The 22,644-nt window shown below is 38.1% G+C and overlaps 2 protein-coding genes across 14 annotated transcripts in view; one reads left to right on the top strand and one right to left on the bottom strand.

Moving 5' to 3' along the window:
* Positions 1-22,644, top strand: part of LOC5579261 — a 241,587-nt gene that overhangs the window by 119,460 nt on the left and 99,483 nt on the right. The gene's annotated exons all lie outside the window — the stretch shown is intronic.
* LOC5576866 overlaps positions 1-22,644 on the bottom strand; it is a 94,694-nt gene that overhangs the window by 41,586 nt on the left and 30,464 nt on the right. For all 7 annotated transcript variants that reach the window (XM_021852726.1, XM_021852710.1, XM_021852703.1 and 4 more), the window contains exon 2: positions 3,838-4,031. In XM_021852726.1, coding sequence (XP_021708418.1) covers positions 3,838-4,031 — 194 coding nt within the window. The remainder of the gene's footprint in view (positions 1-3,837; positions 4,032-22,644) is intronic.

Below are 22,644 nucleotides of genomic sequence, written 5' to 3' on the forward strand. Positions count from 1 at the left end.
TTCTGTCGACCACGAAGACATCTCAAGATACGTATGCACTATACGTACTCTATTTTCCTCGCGGTTCCGTAAAGATACAGGATCTGAGGAAAACGAAAGCACTGTTCAATGTAGCTGTATCGTGGAGATTTTATGAGAAACGTGCAGACGACGCTGCGCAATGCTATCGCTGTCAGCGTTTTGGACATGGCTCTACAAATTGCAACCTTGCACCCAAATGTGTGAAATGTGGTGGAAAACATCTCACCGATGGATGCACACTCCCCAAGAAAGCCAATCTCAGCAGCAAACAAAACGATAGGTCTCTGTTAAAATGTGCGAATTGTGGTGCAAACCACACTGCCAATTTTCGTGGTTGTCCAACTAGGAAAGCCTATCTGGAAAACCTTGAGAAGAGAAAGACAAAGCCTGTACAACGCCCGCCTCGTATGACGAACGATGATTTCCCATCCCTAGTCGGCCAAGGTACAGCCCTCCATAGAACTTCTCCTAATGCAAAAGGAAGAGCTACTTATGCGCAAATCTCTGCCAACACACCTCTCGCAACTTCTGCAAACCATTGCGATGAAAATCTATTCACGATTTCTGAATTTTTGTGTCTCGCCAGAGATATGTTTGCCCGGCTCAGTGGTTGCCGAACTAAGGAACAGCAATTCTTCGCTCTGTCTGAGCTGATGATTAAGTACTTATACCATGGGTGATTTAACCAAGCTTAATATTGTCAACTGGAACAGTAGGTCAATCCTACCAAAGAGAATTGAATTTTTCGATTTTCTAAACCAGCACCAAATTGATGTTGCTACCGTAACAGAAACTTGGCTATCACCTAAAAATTCGTTTCACCATCCTGAATATCACTGCATTCGTAGTGACAGGAGATCAAATAACAACGAGCGAGGTGGTGGTGTCCTTATTGCTATCAAAAAAGGCATAAAGTTTTCACAATTGGACCTCACTACAGGAGCAATAGAAACCGTCGGGATAGAAATCCAAAATGCAGCGCAACCGATCCACATTATTGCCGCATATTTTCCAGGTGGACACAGAGGTACAAGTTGGAACACGTTTAGAAGGGACATTAACAACTTAGTGAGACGCCCCGAGCCTTTCTTCGTTGCGGGCGACTTTAATGCACGTCATCGGCAATGGAACTGTTTGAGAGCGAACAAAGCTGGAAACATTTTGGCCTCCCGCGCATCTTCCTCTGATTTCTTCATTCATGCCCCAAGCGCGTTCACATATAATCCTCAAAACGGTCGCAGGCCGTCAACGCTAGATCTGGTTCTTTCCAATAACTTGGTTAATATGTCAACGGTGTCTGTTGTTAACGATTTATCATCGGATCACCTGCCGGGTCGTTTCGACATAGATCTAATCGCACCAGTAATCACTGTTACTTCCACATCACGATGTTACGCACGAGCTAACTGGCAACTGTACAAGCGATTGGTGAATGAGAAAATCGATCTAACTGCCGGTGTGATAAACAACCTCAATTGCTCCGCAGCGATAGACAACTCCATCCTACTTCTGACCACAACTCTCAAGGAAGCAGAAGCAATAGCAGTTCCAAATGTGCCAACGAAGATGTATAAGGATGTCAAGGTCTCAAGTTCTACTCGCCAGTTAATTCAGCTAAGAAACGTCCGTCGTCGACAATGGATTCGTACTCGTGATCCTCTAATGTTGATGATAGTTGAATCACTCAATAACCGGATTAGGGAGGAGTGCATGTCGGAAAGAAATCGTCAATTCTCTAGGACTATCTCCAATCTGGAAAACGGTGCAAAACATGTCTGGAAAATCAGCAAAGCTCTTCGTAAAACTGTTAAATATAGTCCACCACTGCATCAAATTGACACCAACACTCTAATATCATCTCCTTCTGAAAAGGCAAACCTCCTCGCAGAATGCTTTGCTAGTACTCATCGTAACCCTTTACCAAGCGACGATCAAACAGCCATTGCTGTTGAGGAATCGTGTAATCTCATCGCTAATACGGCAACCGCGATCAACGATGTTCCAATGATTCGTCCCAGAGAGATCGAAAAAATCATTAAATCTATGAAACAGAAGAAAGCACCCGGAAAGGACAAAATCCGGAACGCACTTCTTAAGAATCTTCCTCGAAAAGGATTGGTTATGCTCACTAAAATCATCAACGCATGCTTGAGGAACTCCTACTTTCCAAAAGTTTGGAAACACGCAGTTGTCACTGCAATTCCTAAGCCAGGTAAGGACATAACTCTTCCTGCGAACTATCGTCCTATCAGTTTGCTGCCCAGCATGAGCAAAATACTTGAGCGAGTCATTTTGTCTCGAATCGAAGGACACCTCGAAGGTCACAACATCATTCCTGCGCAACAGTTTGGGTTCAAACGTGGTCACTCCACAAGTCATCAGCTAGTTCGTCTCACCCAGTTCATTAAAACTGCATTCACCAGTGGAAAGTCAGCTGGCATGGTACTTTTGGATGTGGAAAAAGCTTACGATTCCGTTTGGCAAGATGCAATTCTGCACAAAATGAGGACTGCCAACTTTCCAATGTACATCCTGAAGCTTCTGCAATCTTTCCTTAAAGAGCGTAGCTTCCAAGTCATCGTCAAGGGAGAGCTGTCTCACGTTCAACAGATACCCTATGGTGTTCCACAAGGTGCTGTGCTGAGCCCGATTTTGTACAATATCTTCACGTCAGACATGGTGATGGTGAACGGAGTCGAATATTTCCTATTCGCTGACGACACTGGCTTTGTGGCTGTCGACAAAAAAGCAGAGGTGGTCATCGAAAAGCTACAGACAGCCCAAAAAGCTATTGAGGATTACCAACGGCAATGGAGAATTAGGATAAACCCGTCGAAAACTCAAGCTATCTTCTTCACTCGACGACGTAATCAACGTTTCCTACCACAAACGCAATTAACAGCAATGCACCATACTGTTCCTTGGTCGGATGAGGCCAAATACCTTGGCCTAGTGATGGATAAAAAGCTTAAGTTTGATAAGCATATTGCAAGCATATTGGGGAAATGTGACAAACTCATTAAAATGCTTTATCCTCTAATTTGTCGTCGATCACGACTCAACAGCGTGAATAAAATACTAATATATAAAATGATATTCCGGCCTATCATCACATACGGCTTTCCAGCTTGGCACAGCTGCGCTCAGTCTCGTCGCATGAAACTTCAAGTCAAGCAGAACAAGATCTTGAAAATGATGCTGGATTTACCATTCAACTGTTCATCTGATGAGCTACAAGAAGTATCACACACTGAACACTTGGGTTCATGGACCACAAAGCTGCTCCAAAAATTCTGGACTGGATGCACAATTTCGGAAAACGATTTGATCGTCAATTTGGTGCCATAATTTGTCTGTGATATAGTTTTAAGTAAATAATCCTTCCTCTTTCTGTCCCATCTCTAAAAGTAATGATTGCAGGTTTTTTGCTAGTATTTTCCTGCAGAGCTGCTCAAACGATATTGTATAAATTACGTCAAATGACAAACTGAATTATGAAATAGTTGTAAGGAAAACCAAAACTCTATTGTTAATCTAATGATACACTTTGTAAACTGACAAAACAACAAATATACATGAATTGAATATTCTAAAGTATTCGAAGTGTAAATGTTTCGAGCATTCACATATGACCAAATAGGAAATCACTATAGCTATAACTGGTACATTTTCCCTGTATGAGATTTAATGCTTTGAGTCAAAAATATTCATTCAGCCAGATTTCTTCAAACGGAGCTATATATTTTAAGAGACCATTTTTCATTACTTCTACATGCGTTTTATTGAAGTTTCAAACGTTTTTTTTACTGCACTTACCTTTTGCTGCATGATCTTGACTAAAGCCATGATTAGCAGTTTTAAGATCAATTTCCGTTTCTTTGACTCCGGCGACCAACGGTAGCAGCAGCAGCAGCAGACAGATACATCCCAATACAGAGGCCATCGAGGCAGTTGGGTTCCGTTTCTGCAGCGGATGTAACGGTGCTGACGACGACAAGCTCATTATGAGACTGTAGAGCAAAAATATAAAGAAGAATAAAAAAAAATGAAATTCACATCTACGGTAGAGAACATCACTGTGACAAGAAGGTTGGGATAGAGCGAAACATAAAACCTATTGTGAATTTAAGGTGTCAAGGGATAACAATCTTTTAATTAGAATAGAGTTTTTGTCGGCACGCAGCGAAGGCTACGCAAATGACTGCAGCGAATCACACGGTCATGGTCTCGGAGATGATTAATTAGGTAGACTAATACTGATCAACAGCAAAAATAAAATTAAACCCTACATTTGACCTTAATTTCTTCAACCACATTTAGTTCATTCCATGATTTTAGAAAGGTTGTTTGGCCCCAAAAAAAGTTGTCCAGTTGTCACAGGCAGGCATTCTAAATCGCAATGCCATTCTTTACACGGTAATTCCTCACTTGTCTTATATCCAGTAGAGCTGATTCTTTTATTAGTATTTTTTTACTCTGGATAAACACGTAAAAAGAGAACCATCAACATCATTTTAAAAAAAAATCGATTGAGATAACACCCTATTTGGGTACCTACCAAAATCAGGGTCTTCCTTAACCTAGTGCTAAATTCCGCAGCTACCAAACAAAGTCATGCTGGAAGTGTCTAGGTTCGATTCCCAGTCGGTCCAGGATTTTTTCGTGATAAAAATTTCCTTTTTTTCCTAGGGCATAGAGTATAATCGAACCTGTCACACGATATACGAATGCGAAAATGACAACATTGACAAAGAAAGCTCTCAGCTAATAACTGTATAAGTGCTTATTGAAAACTAAGCTGTGAAGCAGTCTCAGACCCAGTAAGGACGTAATGCCAAGGAGAAGAAACACCAAAATCGAACGATTTTCCAAAATACATGAGGTTGTCTTCCTTTTCGTCAACTACTTCTACAATTTGACCCAAATTGATGCCACGGAATTACTTTCTCAATTAATTTCAACTGAATTGTTTTCAGGATATGATATTCTGAACATAAACCATTATTTGTATACACACACTTTGTCTTAGGCCACATGAAATTTACTCACGTGTTTCCAAAACTGTAATATGAAGGCGACGTCCTTATAAGTTGAGCATAGAATTTATATCAAAGTAATAACCTCAGATCAGTGCTTCAATGTGACAAAAGAGTATATTGAATATATCCTCAATACTAATGAAAAGTGATGAGTTAGGAAGTGAGCTGATAAAATATCAAGGTTGATGGTGTGATTCACGCTTGTACAGCTGATACTTGAGAAACGTGACAAAAAGCAAACGAACATTAATGTTTGTTCCCGTCTACGATTCATGTAAGTACGCCACTCACTTTGGAACAATCGACCCCAACCATAATCATTAATAAGTGCTTCGTGATTTTGGTATGACAAGTCCATTATTTCCGCTGAAATGATCTAAGCATGACCAAGTGCTCAGTGGCTTTTGTCTGCTTGCTGCCCTGTGTTCTGACAATTTTACATGGAATAGATCAAATGGATAGTTGGCAACCTGACGGCATGAAATTCCCAAACATTTTTTGCCATCAGTGCCTTATTGAATATTGCCTTTCAGAGCTAGACATATTTTTTGCTTGTTTTGGCTGATACAAAATGATTTTGATTTTCGTACTCTCTTCTTAATCCCTCTACAGGCAGTTTCATTTTTTCATCATAAAAATGTTCAATTCGCGTTAACATTTTGGTTTCTCAATATTTTGGCACAATTTTTCTCAAAAGTTCTCAAAAACATTTCTATTTCTGGAATCTGTGTCGATATTGACTATTGGTCATCTGGTTTGAAGATATTTCGATATTCCTTGGGGACTGACACTTCCCATATAAAATTTGGCCGTCATTTTATTTTTAATCAATTCATCATAAAAATAAAATGGGGGCTAAGCAATGTTAAGTAATACGGACCTTTTATGAAAAATTCATACAAATCGGTTGAATTGTCTCCAAAAACTTTTGAGCCGTTTTTGGCTGTTTCAAGCCGTTTAAAACCGTTTTAAACCGTTTAAGCTATCTGAAGCCGTTGTAAGCTGTTTTAGGGCCGATTTCTTCACCTTCGCTCAAGACGTAAACCTCGTTAACCCATACGATTAAACCAGGTTTTAGGCCTAAGCGGTGGTGAAGAAACCGCTTATAAGACCTTTTTCAGCCGTTTTGTGCTGTTTTTAGCCATTTTTAGCCGTGTTCATTCGTTTTAAGCCGTTTTAAGCCTTTTGTTTAGCTGTTTTAAGTTGTTATTTGCTGTTTAAAGCCGTTTAAACTGTTTTAAGTTGTTTTAAGCTGTTTTTAACCGTTTCTAGATGTTCTACACTGTTGTTAGCCATTTTAAGCTTTAAGCTGTTTTCAAGGCCACGTGATTATTGAGCCGAAAACGAATTCAGGTTAACTTCTGCGTCCATGAGTCCTCTCATTGCTTAGGGGTAACGCGCCCTAACTAGAGATCAGGGAGTCGTGAGTTCGATTCTCACTGAGAAGACGTGTATTAAGCCGTGTTTAGTCGTTTTAAAATGTTTTAAACCGTTTTAAATTGTTTTAACCCATTTTAAACCGTTTTAAGCCAATTTAAGCCGTTTGAAACCCTTGTAAATCATTTTAAGGTGTTTCAAGCTTAACGTTTTTAGCCGTTTTAAACTGTTTTACCGTTTTAAGCTGTTACAGGCTGCTTTCAGTTGTTTTAAGCTGTTTCAAACTGTTTTAAGTATTTGTAACCCGTTTGAAGACGTTTAAAGCCGTTTTAAGCTGTTTAAAGCTGTTTCAAACCGTTTGAAACCGTTTGGAGCTGTTTTAAGCTGTTTTAGCCGTTTTAAGCTGTTCTAAGCTGTTTCAAGCCTTTTTATGCAGTTTAAAGCCGTTTAAAGCTGTTCTAAAGCCATTTAAAGCCGTTTAAGCAAATTTAAGCCGTTTTAAGCGGTTTTTAGCCGTTTTTAGCTAATAAATCTGAGCTGTTTAGTGCAATATCTATAAGTAACTGTTTAGTGCAATACCTATAAGTAGATGAAAAATCGAATTTAGTACTATACCATTTAATTCCACAAGAGTTTGTATCCTTAGACAGATACGCGTATTTCGAACTCATATGTAAGGCAGTCTTCAGTGTCGTCTACTAGAGTAAGTCGAGTCTAGTACACGACACTGAAGACAACCTTACAGTTGAGGTATAAATACGCATGTCTGTTAAAGGATACAAACTCTAGTGGAGTTAAATGGTATAGTACATAATTCGGTTTATCATCTACTAACCGTTTTAAGCTTTTTTAACCCGTTTTAAGCCATTTTTTTAATAACAATATAATGTTTTTTGAAAGTTTTGGAGATCTTTTTACGTCCGGAGTGGTACCACAAACATAAAGGCTCATTACTCACGTTTGCACAAAATTGTTTAACCCACCGTCGGTCGCCCTAGTGTACTGAGTACACGCACTTTGTGAAAAGTCGAAAAACACGTTGAAAATCCCTTCAAATTGATCCGGGTGTTGGTCCTATTCCAAGATCTACTCTTCCTCTTGCTTGTAGAGAAGAAATTTTCCGAAAAAATCAACGATAAGTATTCGAAAACATCGTGTTTTTTAGCTAAGTTTTTAGGCGTGTACTCAGTACACCAGTGCGACCGCTCGTGTAACTTTTTTTTTACAGGGCCCGTCACACGAGCGGTCGCACGCGGAGCAATTTTGATAGTACATCCAAAGCTAGGCTAGATAGAATATGGATGTCTTCGGCAAATTTCTTCAGTCCAACGGTACCAATTGGTCAGTGGACAAAAAACACTTTGGAAACATCCTCATCTTCCTGTGGCCATCGGATTGTGCCCCGGGGGAACCGATGTAGTGGACATTTCGCAATGCAACATCTCGAACACAAATATCTCAGGATCTAGATTTTTTAGCAAGATGGTATCTTCGGCAAAGTTGTTCAGTAGGGTAAGGGCTAACATGTGATAGGCTGCTTGTTTCAAAATTCTGCCACCAGATGGTGCTAGTGAGCATTTAATTTTTCAAACACCGATATCTCAAGATCCTGATTACCTAGAAAGATGATGTCTTCGACAAAGTTGTTTAGTAGGTCAAGGACTAACATATGATAAGCTACCTAACAAGAAAAACTGCCACAAGATGGCGCTAGTGGGTATGCAATATTTTATTCACGAATATCTCAGGATCCCGATTTTTTAGAAAGATGATGTTTTCGGCAAAGTTGTTCAGTAGTTCAAGGGCTACCATGGGATGATCTTTTTGATTCGAAATTCTTTCAATAGATGGCGCTAGTGAGCATGACATTTTTCGAACACGGATATCTCAGGATCCAGGTTACCTATAAAGTTGACGTCTTCGACAAAAGTGTTGAATAGGTCAAGGTCTAGCAAGTAATAAGCCACCCAACTTGAAATTCTACCAACAGATGGTGTATTTTGATCGCAAATGTCTCAGGATAACGATATTTCAGCAAGATGGTGTTTTCGGCAAAGGTGTTTAGTAGATTAAGGACTAAACATAGTAATTATTATTATTTGTTTCAAGTATGGTTTCATGAGTCGATATCGAACTATGGAACATCGACTAATACAGGTTTGACTATATTTAAAAATATGGCGATCAAAATCATGGCCGCGAAAACGTGTAAACCCAATGCTAAAATGACTTTGTTTGGCCGATGGGCCAACAGGTGGCGGTAGTGTGTAATCGTCAAACACGAATGAAAATGACGCGAGCGCTGCAGACTGCAGTTGGTCGCATATATACGAATCGGTCGTTAAAAATATGATCGATGGACACCGATAAGAGTGTGACGCCTTTTTGTCTGTGCTGAAATCAAAGAACTGTCAAAGGTGGTTACAATTGAGCAATAGGCCTTTTCACAAGACGTCTCAAACCAGCTGATTCGGAAGGTCTTTGACAGTACTTCTATGCAAATGCCGAACGTGTCGGTGGTTCTAAAAGGTAAACAATAATACAAAATAACGATCAAATAATGATGAAGGCGTAATCGGTTTTCTAGAAAACATATATTCTGTGAATTTAACTGAATTTTCTGATAAAATTGTCAATAGCATACTGCAGTAGCATTTCATAACCTGGGTGGGTGGGTGTCCTCATGATGTTACGGATCATACAAAATTTAAAAGATATGCATAAAAAAGCGTTACGAGAGGGCGAGTGTTTGTCGAAAATGGTCATTTTTGGCGTTATGACATTTTTGAATAAACCCTTTCAATTGTACTTCCATTTGACAGTCGCTCTTCACCCTTGGTAATCACCGGTCATCCACCGATAGAAACGAATGCAACATGGACCTGTCCCATGAATAGGCCTATCTAATATCTAATGGGCGGCAGAAAGCTGTTACACAAAAACGAAGATGGATGTGTTTTAGTGCAAAGTGATACACTCAGAAATAAAAATAGTCACAGAACTACTAAAGTTTATGCATTAATGACTATTTTCTATCTGCCTCTCTTTCATTCTGCTGTGAATTTTCACACTAACTGTCGACTGGATTGAAGCTTAGCGATGCTTCAACCTAGGCGAATTGACAAATAGGCATAAAATTCCCTACAGGATGAAAGAGAGGCAGATAGAAAATAGTCATAAATTACTCAAATGTAGTCATTCTGTGACTACCCGTGTTTATGAGTGTATGAGAAACTCGGTAACTCATAGCGACTCACGGGATGGCACGCACACTACAACATTGTTCGAATCACCTCAAATGTGATAGTCATTGCCTGTGTTGTTTACAAATCAATTCAAAGTGCTCTTTGTGCTAGTATACCCGAGCAGCACACATGTTATAATTATGTATTATCAACTTATATATGCTAGTTTTGGTCATATATCAGTTGATAATACACTATTATAACATGTGTATGGCTAGGGTAATCATATTATGATTATACTAGCACAAAGAGCACTTTGAATTTATTTGTAAACAACCAGGTAGTGAAACTATCGGTCACGGCGATAATCATAAGCCTATCGCTCAAGCTGATTTTCCGGATGAAAAAGACATGCCATAATATCAAACCCGACCAGTACTGCGAGAGTGTGCTCTCACGAGATGTGCAGCAACGCATTTAGATTATCACCAACAACGAGAATTTTGCGTCCTACTTTTCTACTAAATATAAAAATAATATTGTTCAATTTAAATCTAGAATTTGAAGTAGAATGAACCCTACACACTCCGAAAAAATTATGTGATATTACATTTTTTGGATGCACATAAAAGAAGCGAGCCAAATGAAATAGGTATTCGAAAATTTCGTTTTGTGGAAGAATTCCAAATCAAACTGCATATCACATGTTTAGGCCTTGATCTACTAAACATCATTGCCGAAAACACCATCTTGCTAAAATATCATTATCTTAAGATAGCCGCATTCAAAATACAGCATGATCACTAGTGTCATATGGTGGTAGAATTTCAAGTTGGGTGGCAGCAGTCTAGCAACCTTGACATATTCAACACTTTTGTCGAAGACGTCAACTTTATAGGCAACCTGGATCCTGAGATATCTGTGTTCAAAAAATATCATGCTCACTAGCGCCATCTATTGAAAGAATTCCGAATCAAGAAGATCATCACATGGTAGTCCTTGAACTACTGAACAACTTTGCCGAAAACATCATCTTTCTAAAAAATCGGGATCCTGAGATATTCGTGAATAAAATATTGCATACCCACTAGCGCCATCTTGTGGCAGTTTTTCTTGTTAGGTAGCTTATCATATGTTAGTCCTTGACCTACTAAACAACTTTGTCGAAGACATCATCTTTCTAGGTAATCAGGATTTTGAGATATCGGTGTTTGAAAAATTAAATGCTCACTAGCACCATCTGGTGGCAGAATTTTGAAAAAAGCAGCCTATCACATGTTTGCCCTTGACCTACTGAACAACTTTGACGAAGATACCATCTTGCTAAAAAATCTAGATCCTGAGATATTTGTGTTTGAGATGCTGCATTGCGAAATGTCCACTACATCGGTTCCTCCGGGGCACAATCCGAAGGCTACAGGAAGATGAGGATGTTTCCAAAGTGTTTTTTGTCCACTGTCCAATTGGTACCGTTGGACTGAAGAAATTTGCCGAAGACATCCATATTCTATCTAGCCTAGCTTTGGATGTACAATCAAAATTGCTCCGCGTGTACTCAGTACACGATGCGACCGCTGGTGTAACTTTTTTTTGAGCGACTGACGGAAGGTTAATTCTTTTCTCAACAGACTCCCATCAAAGACTGTTGATTCGGAAAGTGAATAACCGAAAATGAGAAAAAATCTGTAGCCTGAGATATTTACGTGGGTTGTGGCCACGTGTCGATCACCCACAGAATTTTGGAATATCTCTGGAATATCTAGAGGACCAATGAACACTATCAACACACGTTCCGAAAATAAAAAAAAGACAATTTATGAAAAAAAAAAACAAAAACAAAATAAACCGTCTTCAGCCAAAGGCTGCACAGACTGAACGATCACTAACATTAGGCAACGGACAAACATGGAACACCCAGTAGCCCAGTGATGAATTTTTCGTATGACGAAAAGTTTCCACCGACTGGAGCGGGAATCGAACCCACACCCCGTGACACAATACGCCTAAACGACTGACGCCGCTAACCGCACGGCCACGAAGCCCACAAAGTTATCGTGATTTGAATATTGTTTGTGTCAAAAATGTGAAGCTAGAGAAGTTAAATATTTTCAGGTTTTTTTTTTTTATATAGGCACTCAGTGCACTTGGCCACTACTATGCCGATTATCATATTGTTGTAGAATCTATTTATATCCTTATTGCTATCTCTCTCATACCGAGCAGGTAGAGGAGAGAGCTGCCGTTGGTCCAATCCATATCCATATAGCCGTAGTCCATTGGTGTGCGGTGGTTCATTTTGCCATGTTTCCGTGTCGTGTGAGGCAACAGCCTACAAAGAGGGTCAGTTTGTCTCAGTCACCATCTGATACTGACGAAGGTTGGATGTGTTCTTCTCCAATACACGGTCCTTCGTGCGGCGTCTTCTGGTGGCTGGACGGAGTTTTTGTGTGGGGGGATAGGGAATTGAACCCTTGACCTTCCGCTTGCGAAGCGAAAGCGTAACCTCAAGGCTACGGGACCCCCCTAAATATTTTCAGGTTAAATTTCCAGAAAATGTATTGACTAATTCGTCGATTTTTAATATTTTCGTATAATTGTTTATTCATCATCTCTCTCATACTCGACCAGTTAAAGGATAGTTGATTAAAAAGCAGTCAGTATTATCAATAAACAAATAAAAAGTTCAAATGAAGTTCGAAGTATAATGCAGCCATAGAAAAACTATGAACGCAGTGAAATAAACTTTTATCTTTATTACCTCACACACATTTTTGGAATTTAAAAATTCCAGATTTACAAACGGTATTGTAGGAATTTCTATCGTAATCCGAGGATTCTAACCCGAAATCCAAGGATTCCCGTCATAAACCCTTGGTTGAAATAGGCTGGATTCTGAGAAGTTCGATCGGAATAACAGGAGTTCTCAACGGAATCGTAGCACTGGTAATTATAGTAAATTTTAGAATAGGACGATTAGGGGCAAAATGAGCACACGGGGCAAAATGGAAACCCCATTATATTTAGCTTCAATTGGCCAGCGTTGAATAAGAGTAGACCAAGTGACATTTTTCATATTTTGAGAAAAATTGGCTCAAAGTCTAACACTTTGCAATTTTTAAACTCAATAAAATATTGGTTCCATATTTCCACACATCTTTGCGTTACTTTCAAACAATTCAAACCTGTACTAGAATATTTTTTTTACTAAGTGTACTTGGTTCTCTCTAACTGAGCTAAAGAACAACGTTCAGTTATTTAATTCAATCTAACTGAATAATTTCTTGGAAAATAACAATGCGTTTAATATGTACATAGTCATAGACCTTGGGTAAAATTCATTAGTTAAGGGAAATGTGCCAAAATGATGATCAAACAACATGTTTGTAGTGATGTAATACACGAATCTAGTTGATGTTTGTTCACTCTACAAGGTGTTGACCGAGTTTTTATCCTAATTATATCAGATTTTTGGAAAATTTAACTTTTTTTAAATACAAATTTCACGTGAATTATTCATGCGGGGCACGATGCACTGATTTCTGGAGCAAAACGCACTACAACATTGAGGTAGAACACACCATCGTGTTTTAAACGGAATTTTATTTTTCAAAAAAACTCGAGTTTTGGATGATTTCCACTAATAAGATGATACAATTGTGTATGAAAACATTGATAAATACTTCAAATGACCTATTTTTGATTTCAGTTTATTTTGGAGTGGATCATTCTACCTCGACCAATAGAGTGCATTTTACCTCGACAGGGAGCTTAACAGAAAATATTATGGGATATAAAAATCATTGTGTTCTTTCACCAAATCATCTCATCAACATCTTATCCAAACTCTAACTATCTGCTTTATGGTTAGAAATAGTTAAAATTTTTAACTCATCGCTTTCAAAATAACAAGCGAAATGATCGGAAAAGTTACATCAGAACCATGCATTTCGAATTTATTGTTCTATCTCAGTGTTTAGTTTTTCAAAATGTATCAAATTCTGAGGGTGTCGATAATTTGCAACTTTTTATCAATCTGTATAGTGTTACTCACTGAGAACTTGTTTATTGAGGGGAAATTGTCAAAAATCGTGTTTCATCAATAGTGCATGTACCCCAGGAACCCCTACTGTGTTCATATCTTTAAAATAAACAGATAATCAGCATCCTTCGACAACAGTGTCGTAAACTCTTCAAGCAGTGATATTACGATAGCTTGAAAGCATTTTTTTTTATTGTTGGATCAAGGTATTGAAGACCAGAAATATTCAAATATGCGTTCAATCAGAGTGAACCAAGTGAAAATCTTGAGTACCAGCCAATGTTACTGATAAGAAAAGCGGATTGTAGCGCTTGGTTTACTCTGACAGCATACTTTTATCGACTTTTATTGATCATCCAAAGAGATTTTATTATATTATCTTTACAACATTCATCAAATTTGTTAAAAGTGAAATGAAACTACGGTAGTTTTGCATCTACTGACAACATCATCCGTTTTGCCCACGTTTTATACTTTGTCCGCTACTCCACCGTGACTTAACGCCGACCAATTGTCCTCTGAAATCTGACTTAAAATTTTTCTCAGCTTCAAATTTACATAAAAGCAAGTCACACCTAGGCGGTGGGAGAATCGATTTTTAAGCAAAGAACCGAAACCAGTGAAGTTTTTTCTAATTGATGTGATTGAGAAGGAGTAGTTTACGTACCGGAACTGCGTAAAAAAAACTGTGTATTTCGATTTTGTACATCATGTGAACTGTAGAGATGTCAGTCAACCAAAAAATGACCCATTTGATTTTTCAAATTTCGTGTAGCTCAACTGGTCTCATTCAAAAGAATGTACCTTTCTGTTTTGAAAATGTTTGGAATCGTTTAAAATATTTACCATTTGCAAATGCTAACATAGCATGAGACTTCTTCAAAAAATTTACTAAATTTCAAATTACATTTTTGTTACACAGTGAATCAGATTTTCATATCATCATACTTGTTTTAAAATAAGTTGTATGGAGTGCAGGGAGTCAAAAATCGGGGTGTCTATGTCCACGTGGCTTATGGACGGCTCCTTATGTGTAGCTGAATACAAACCGATACCTTGACTGTATGAACTCAATAATTATGCACGTCTGGGACAAAGTGTACCATATTTATACAAAACTATGTACTTTCAATTTATTGTTAACAGTTTACCGCATACCTACTGATGTGATGATGCACGAAATACCAATCTAAAACACGTTTTATAATTTTATTACCCAGTACAAAAAAACCCTGGATGAGGGAGGCTTCTTTAGAGCTTTCACTATCGAAATCGCCTGTATTTCAAAACCTCCATCGCTCATACGTTCTTATGCTAGGAGCGAACATGTAGGCATGTAAGCAAAGCTTTGGCAGGCAACTTTTTTCGTTCAACGACAAACATGCATAATCCACAAAAATGAACGACTAATCCATCGGAGGAAGACTCGTTAAAATCCACTTTTGTAAATGCACATCTTACCGGCTGGATAAATCATGTTTTGGAAGATGTTCTCGTCGTTGGGTTGAGATGTTTGCGTACCATCTTTCGGCGCTAGACTTGGGGACGATAAGTTGAAAATGGCTAAATCTCACAGGAGGGGGGCGGCAATGGTGATTGCTAGTTACTCAAACAGGCCTTCTCGGCAGAGCAGCAACTGGTTATGTGAGTAGGCGGTATTAAAGCGAAGTGACAAGCTTCGGTATTCTTTTCGATTTATTCTTATGTGTTGAGCTTTATAGCTAAAACTGATGGTGACATGGAATCTGAAGCACATCGGTGAACAATGAATGAAAATGCTTTGTGTTTGGAATGTTTGTGGCAGGTCAAAGTGGCTAGACATACCAGATTGTGCGGAATAGTCTTAGATTCAAATCAACTATCACGTAAAGAAGCATCCGGAAAAAAACGTCAAAGTCTGGAAAAGTTCACAATGGTCAGACTCCATATGAATAAATGGCCAAAATTACCAAAAAATATTTTGATATTTTATTTTTTTAACATTTCAAAATAAATATACCTAATGTATTATGTCATTATGATCCCTTATTGAAATTTAATTTAAATTTCACTGACTTTACGTTGTTTGAAGCCAAAATAATTAAAAATTTGATAATAAAAAGTAATCCAACAACTTTATCAAATTTTGGCAACGTATTTGTTGGTGTGTGCATGAATTTAATCGAATAATTTTCCTTAGAAGAAATTTGTAAAATGAGCCATTAGATCTAATTACCTCGCTAAACAGGGCAAAGTGGGACCCATCCAGTTTACCCAAGTAACCACTAGCACGCTAATTCACTTTTTTAGGCTTTCAAGGCTATTTTACGGCTAATATAGGGCAAGTATGCTGTGATATTTGATAACTTGGCCAATGCGTCAATTCCCATCAGTAAGCCTACCATTGCAATAATAGGATTGATAAATCGATAGGGATTAATTATAAAATACGTAACGCTTTTGGAAGTAAGCTTCAGGAATACGCTTTAGGAAATAGTATGCTAAATAAGCTTTGACGGAAGGTTCCACTTACCCCAGATTCTCACTTGCCACGGGGTCTGAAAGCTAATAGCTAAAAACTTTGATTGAGAGTGAGGATGGAGAAAATATTTGGTTGAACTTTTTGTACTATTCAAAGTTGCACTTAAGTAATCATGATATTTTTGTACCATGACAAACAACTCTTGTCGCGTCGTCCACTCTTCAAACACATTGCATTTCAAAAGTTGTAATATGTGAATTATCCCTTTTGAAACAATAAATACACCCTATAACAGATTCAGGTTGAAGCGGTTTAAATAGTTTTGAAAACTAGCTAGAAATGTTATGTTATCGTGCGTATTTCTGCCATCCCAACGTTTTCTTATTTTCGAAATTCTCATATAAATATGTGGGCTTCGTGGCCTTGCGGTTAGCGGCGTCAGTCGTTTAGGCGTATTGTGCCACGAAGCGTGGGTTCGATTCCCGCTCCAGTCGGTGGAAACTTTTCGTCAAACGAAAAATCCATCACTGGGCTACTGGGTGTTCTGTGTTGTCCGTTGCCTAATGTTCGTGATTGTGTTCAGTCTGTGCAGCCTTTGGCTGAAGACGGTGTAAATTGTCTTTACTAAACCTTGGGTCTTTTTCGACCCATTTCAAAATTCAAATCAATGTAACTTTTGATTGAAATAACCTAGCAATTTGAAACTTTCTGACAATTATTTTTTTGTGGGAAATTTTGTTTTTGCGAAAACAAAACTTCTGATTGACCCCTAGGGGAGCTTCCATAAAAAAAAGTTACAAATTGTGACTTAGGGTCGTTTTCGACCCGAAAATTCAAACAGCTCACAAAAATCAGTGTGTTGACCGAATTTAGTTCTGTTGGGCTTGAATGAAGGGCATACATGTCTAGTTTCAGAAATCCTCCCGGAGATCCGGATTTGGTCACTGTGGCCACCGGGAACCTGCTACATATGAAAAAAGTCCCTTAAGAGACCCTTACTTCGACGACCTGTAGTTTCGTAACTAAACAAGTAATCTGAACCGTCCTCATATTGTTGAACAGGTATTCACGTGGACTGTGAATAGAGATTCTCAAATCACTTAGTTATTCATACCCGGTTCCGGAAACCCGGAACATCCGAAAAGTAAGTTTCCATCGCTGTTCTGTATATGTAATTCACATCGGCACTATTCGGTTGATGGATATTTTGGCATACTTTTTTTCTGTAATGAGGAACCAATTACCGGCGCACATTCCCTGAAAAATTCGGTCCTGTATGGTCCATGCGGAACCGGTTCCTGGAGTTCCGGGAGGTGGCCAATCTGGACAATTCGATGAAATTACTCAGATTTGAACCCCAAAACCAAATGAACTGTGTCCAATTCTTTACGATTTCTTATGTTTGGATGTATTTTGCCAAAAGAATGAATGGATGGTTATTCTGGTCCTTTTGGAGCACCGGAATGGCCACCGGGAAACCCGTAATATGGGACCACAAAGTTTTAGCATCAAAAGTAGGCATGCGACGGCTCAATCTTCATGATTTTGCATCCCTGTGGCTCTGCTAGTTCAATTATTCATGAATGACCACTTTGGTGCTTCTGGCCCACCGAAATAAACCAGGAATGGCCACCGGAAATACCCGTATTGTGGGACATTTCAGTTTTTGTACCAAAACTAAGCATGCGACGGCTCATTCTCCATGATTCTGGATACCTGTGACTCTGCTAGTTAAATTTTAGATAAATGACCACTCTGGCTCATTGTTACCTCAAAATAACCCAGGAATGACCACCGGAGATACCCGTATAGTGGTACATTTCAGTTTTTGTACCAAAACCAGGCATGCGACGGCTTAATCTTCATGATTTTGCATCCCTGTGACTCTGCTAGTTCAATTATTCATGAATGACCTCGTTGGTTCTTCTGGCCCACTCAAATAACCCAGGAATGGCCACCGGAGATACCCGTATTGTAAGACATTTCAGTTTTTGTACCAAAATTAGGCATGCGGCGGCTCAATCTTCATGATTTTGAATACCTGTGACTTTGGTAGTTCAATTATTGATGAATGACCACTTTGGTTCTTCTGGCCCACCGAAATAACCCAGGAATGGCTACCGGAAATACCCGTATTGTGGGACATTTCGGTTTTTGTACCAAAACTAGGCATGCGACGGCTCAATCTTCATGATTTTGAATAACTGTGACTTTGCTAGTTCCATTATTGATGAATGACCACTTTGGTTCTTCAAGCCCACCGAAATAATCCAGGAATGGCCACCGGCAATTGTGGGACATTTCGGTTTTTGTACCAAAACTAGTCATGCGACGGATCAATCTTCATGATCTATAATACCTGTGACTTTGCTAGTTCAATTATTGATGAATGATCACTTTGGTTCTTCTGGACCACCAAAAAAAACCCAGGAATGACCACTGGAGATACCCGTATTGTGGGACATTTCAGTTTTTGTGCCAAAACTAGACATGCGACGGCTCATTGCTCATGATTTTGAATACCTGTGACTTTGCTAGTTCAATTATAACTGAATAAGCACTGCACAATGGTCCGAGTCGACAATTTAGCCGGAAAAAAGTGTTTTCTCTGATCTCGTCGATTTTAGACGTTCGTTGTCGTCAGAGAAGTTATTCGTAATTGAGTTTTAAAAGTCAATTTACACCCTCTTCAGCCATAGGCTGCACAGACTGAACATAACTAACATTAGACAACGGACACACGGAACGACCAGTGGACCTGTGAAGAATTTTTCGTTCGACGAAAAGATTTCTCCGACTGGGGCGGGAATCGAACCCAAACTCCGTAGTACAATACGCCTAAACGACTGACGCAGCTAACCGCACGGCTACGAAGCCAACAATGCATCTTCTAAGAAAAAAGTTTAAAAAGGTGGCCTCTATTTAAGTTAAAATTTTGACTCAATCTTTATGGTTTGATAAAATTTGTGGCTGCCCTCTTCCAAAAACTTTTGAAAAATACTTGTTTTAAATTATGAATCGTGGTTTACGGCCAACCAGCCGAGTGGAAGTTTAACAACTACCGAAAAGCTAAACATTACATAATCCAATTGCAAATTATATGTAATATTTAGCTTTTCGGTAGTTTTGAAAAATGTTATTTTGAACAACTTTGTCGAAAACACTTTTGATCTAACTCTTCATTTTAGCTAAGTAAATTGATTTTGAAAGTTTCAACACAGGGTGGACCCGAAAAATCAGTTATTTTGGTCTATCTATTGTATTTTCAGTTCTACGTGAATGTGGTCTTCAGAAGAGTTGCAGAGGAAGTAATGATATGCATTTTTAGAAGATGCAAAACTCAATAACGAATAACTTCTCTGAAGACATCGAACGTCTAAAATCGATGAGAACAGAGAAAACATTTTTTTCCGGCTTAATTTTCGATTCGGACCATTGTGCACTGGCTCTTCGGGACCACCGAAATAATTCAGGAATGGCCAATGCACTATGGGCCAGGGTCGCAATCTGGCGGGACAAAATTAATAACTCGGTAACGAAGCGTTTCCGGTATTTGGTGTCTTCGGCAAAGTTTTTTGTAACAACGAAGACCATCTACTGACATAAACAGATAGTTCGTAAATCGTCCGCATAGGTGGCGCCACAATCTAACTTTTTACTGTGACGTTCTAGAGACTTAGCATGTTCGGTAAAGTTGTTCATTTTGATAAAATAAACAACTCTGTCGAAGACTTCAAAATTCCACAGCCTACTGTTTTCGAGTTATTGGCAAAATTAGAGAAAATTAGTGAAAAAACGATGTTTTTCACCGAATCTGACATTTTTCCTAAGAACCATGTCATATAATATTTTTTGCTGATAAATATATAACAAACACAAGCTCTGGTGGAAAAAATTTAATAATATGACGCATAAAACTTCAGAAACTATGAAAAACTTGAAAAATAGAGCAATTTTTGAACCTTAATGTCTCCAAAAGCGCAAAAAATCGCAAGCTCAAATTTTCAGGCAACATAGAGCAATACTTGATGAAACGGATGTCAAAATTTCAGAGAGGTATATTTTGTTGTTTTTGAGATTTTTTAATTTTTTTACGGTTTTCTTTTCATTACGCGATTAATATTTTCGTGGCAAATATTTTAGTGTATTTTAAAATTAGCGGAAAATTATGTTTTATTCTTTCATGAAATTATTATATCTGCTCACAGTACAAGCTGGCTTTGGATTTCATCTCTAATTCATTGGTACAGTTTTCCGGAAGCTCAAAATTTAAGTAAATCCGGTGGTTAAACCCATATTTGAGGTTAAACAACCTAACAGTTCTCAATATCGAAGGAATCTCCAAATTGATACCTTTGATCTGTATCCTCTGTTTCGAAACATGCAAGGATCAACGCTCTTTCCGCTTTAAAACAAATCTACAAGCTCCGAACAAGAGATCGTTCGCTTTGAAATTTTAGTATTTAGAGATATCGACATGAGTATGCTTTAAAATTTGATTTTCCGTGTTAAAAGTAACACATTCACAAAATAAATTGCTCACCTTGAACCATGATGACAACAATTAACTGACACATGATCAAGTTTTTCATGGCATACTATATCATTCGAATTATTAAAAAAAAAACACAAATATGTACCCAGTTTTAATCCACACTTTCACCTACATAACTCGATTTCAACTCAAGGAACTGCTCTTAAACTGAATTTCATGGCTACTATGATGGTTTTTTTAAACAGTTTTCTGAAAGATTTTGTTCCACGACTCGTTATTTCTTAAGGTCGATCGTCCGTTCCGATTCCTCATGGAAATTAGAGTAATATAATCATTGTAAAAAAATGAAATATCTCAAAAACACCAAAATATACCTCTCTGGAATTTTGACATCCGTTTCATCAAGTATTGCTCTATGTTGCCTAAAAATTTGAGCTTGCGATTTTTTGCGCTTTTGGAGATATTAAGATTCAAAAATTGCTCTATTTTTCAAGTTTTTTCATAATTTCTTAAGTTTTATGCGTCGTATTATTAAAAAATTTCCACCTGAGCTTGCGTTTGTTATATATTTATCAGCAAAAAATATTATATGACATGATTCTTAGGAAAAATGTCAAATTCGGTGAAAAAAATCGTTTTTTCACTAATTTTCTCTAATTTTGCCAATAACTCGAAAACAGTAGGCTGTGGAATTTTGACGTCTTCGAGAGAGTTGTTTATTTTATCAAAATGAACAACTTTGCCGAACACGCAGTCTCTAGAACGTCACAGTAAAAAGTAAGATTGTGGCACCACCTATGCGGACGATTTACGAACTATCCGTTTATGTCAGTAGATGGTCCTCGTTGTTACAAAAAACTTTACCGAAGACACCAAATACCAGAAACGCTTCGTTACCGAGTTATTAATTTTGTCCCGCCAGATTGCGTCCCTGGCCCATAGTGCAATGGAGATACCCGTATTGTGGGACATTTCAGTTTTTTACCAAAACTAGGTATACGACAGCTCAATATTCATGATTTTGAATACCTGTGACTTTTCTAGTTTAATTATAGATAAATGACCGCTTTGGTTCTTCTTTACTACAACCCAAGAATTACACCTTAGATACCCGTACTGTGCGATATTTAAGTTGTTGTACCGAAACTAGGCATGCGACGGCTCATTCTTCATGATTTATAATACTTGTGACTCTTCTAGTTCAATTATAAGTGAATGACCACTCTGGATAAATAGATTGTATGACATTTGCCAGAAAACCATTTGCCAGAATCAATTTGCCAGAATGATTTTTGCCAGAAAACCATTCCCCAGAATCATTTTTTGTAATAAATTTTCAACTTTGATATGAAATCTATTGAACGAAAAAATTATGGAAAACTTAAGACTACCGAAGTATTAAAAATTGTTATTTGAGTATTTTGATTATACTTATATTGGGGCGCAGAGCTACTTGGGCACTTCCATGATTCATGTTGGTTAGGAGAGTGTTTCTCGGTCGAATTATGTAAAACTTTGCGATAAGAAGCACTTGAATGCGACTCATGTTGTGTCTAAATATGAGCCCAGTAGCTTTTAAAAAAACACTACCGAGTAAATTAAATGTACCGAGAATTGGATCCAGCTCCTTATTTGTACTTATAGCACGAAACAATGTATAACCAACTTTCAGATAATTTTATCCAGAAGGGTGGACTACTAACACTGCATAGCTACTGCGAAAACTGAATTTGATTTTAGCATCCCTACTGCAGCAACATATCATTCGCGTCGTGGATGTTGGGCCAAATCAAAGTTCAATCTTGTAATATAAAAACAAGTGTAAAACAACGTGATTCGTCGAACTATGTTATTAAGTCTATTTTGTTACAATCTTTTGCATACAATTTTATGCATTTTTCATAACGTGAAAGATATATGGGGCGAACTGTCACCAGATTTCCATTTTTTGTTGCATAACTGACCTGAGAAAAAAAAGAGCAAAAATGTTAGGCAAACATACTTTTAGTCGAATGAATATTTGACTG

The sequence above is a fragment of the Aedes aegypti genome, chromosome 1 (assembly GCF_002204515.2).
Source record: "Aedes aegypti strain LVP_AGWG chromosome 1, AaegL5.0 Primary Assembly, whole genome shotgun sequence".
NCBI classification, from domain to species: domain Eukaryota; kingdom Metazoa; phylum Arthropoda; class Insecta; order Diptera; family Culicidae; genus Aedes; species Aedes aegypti.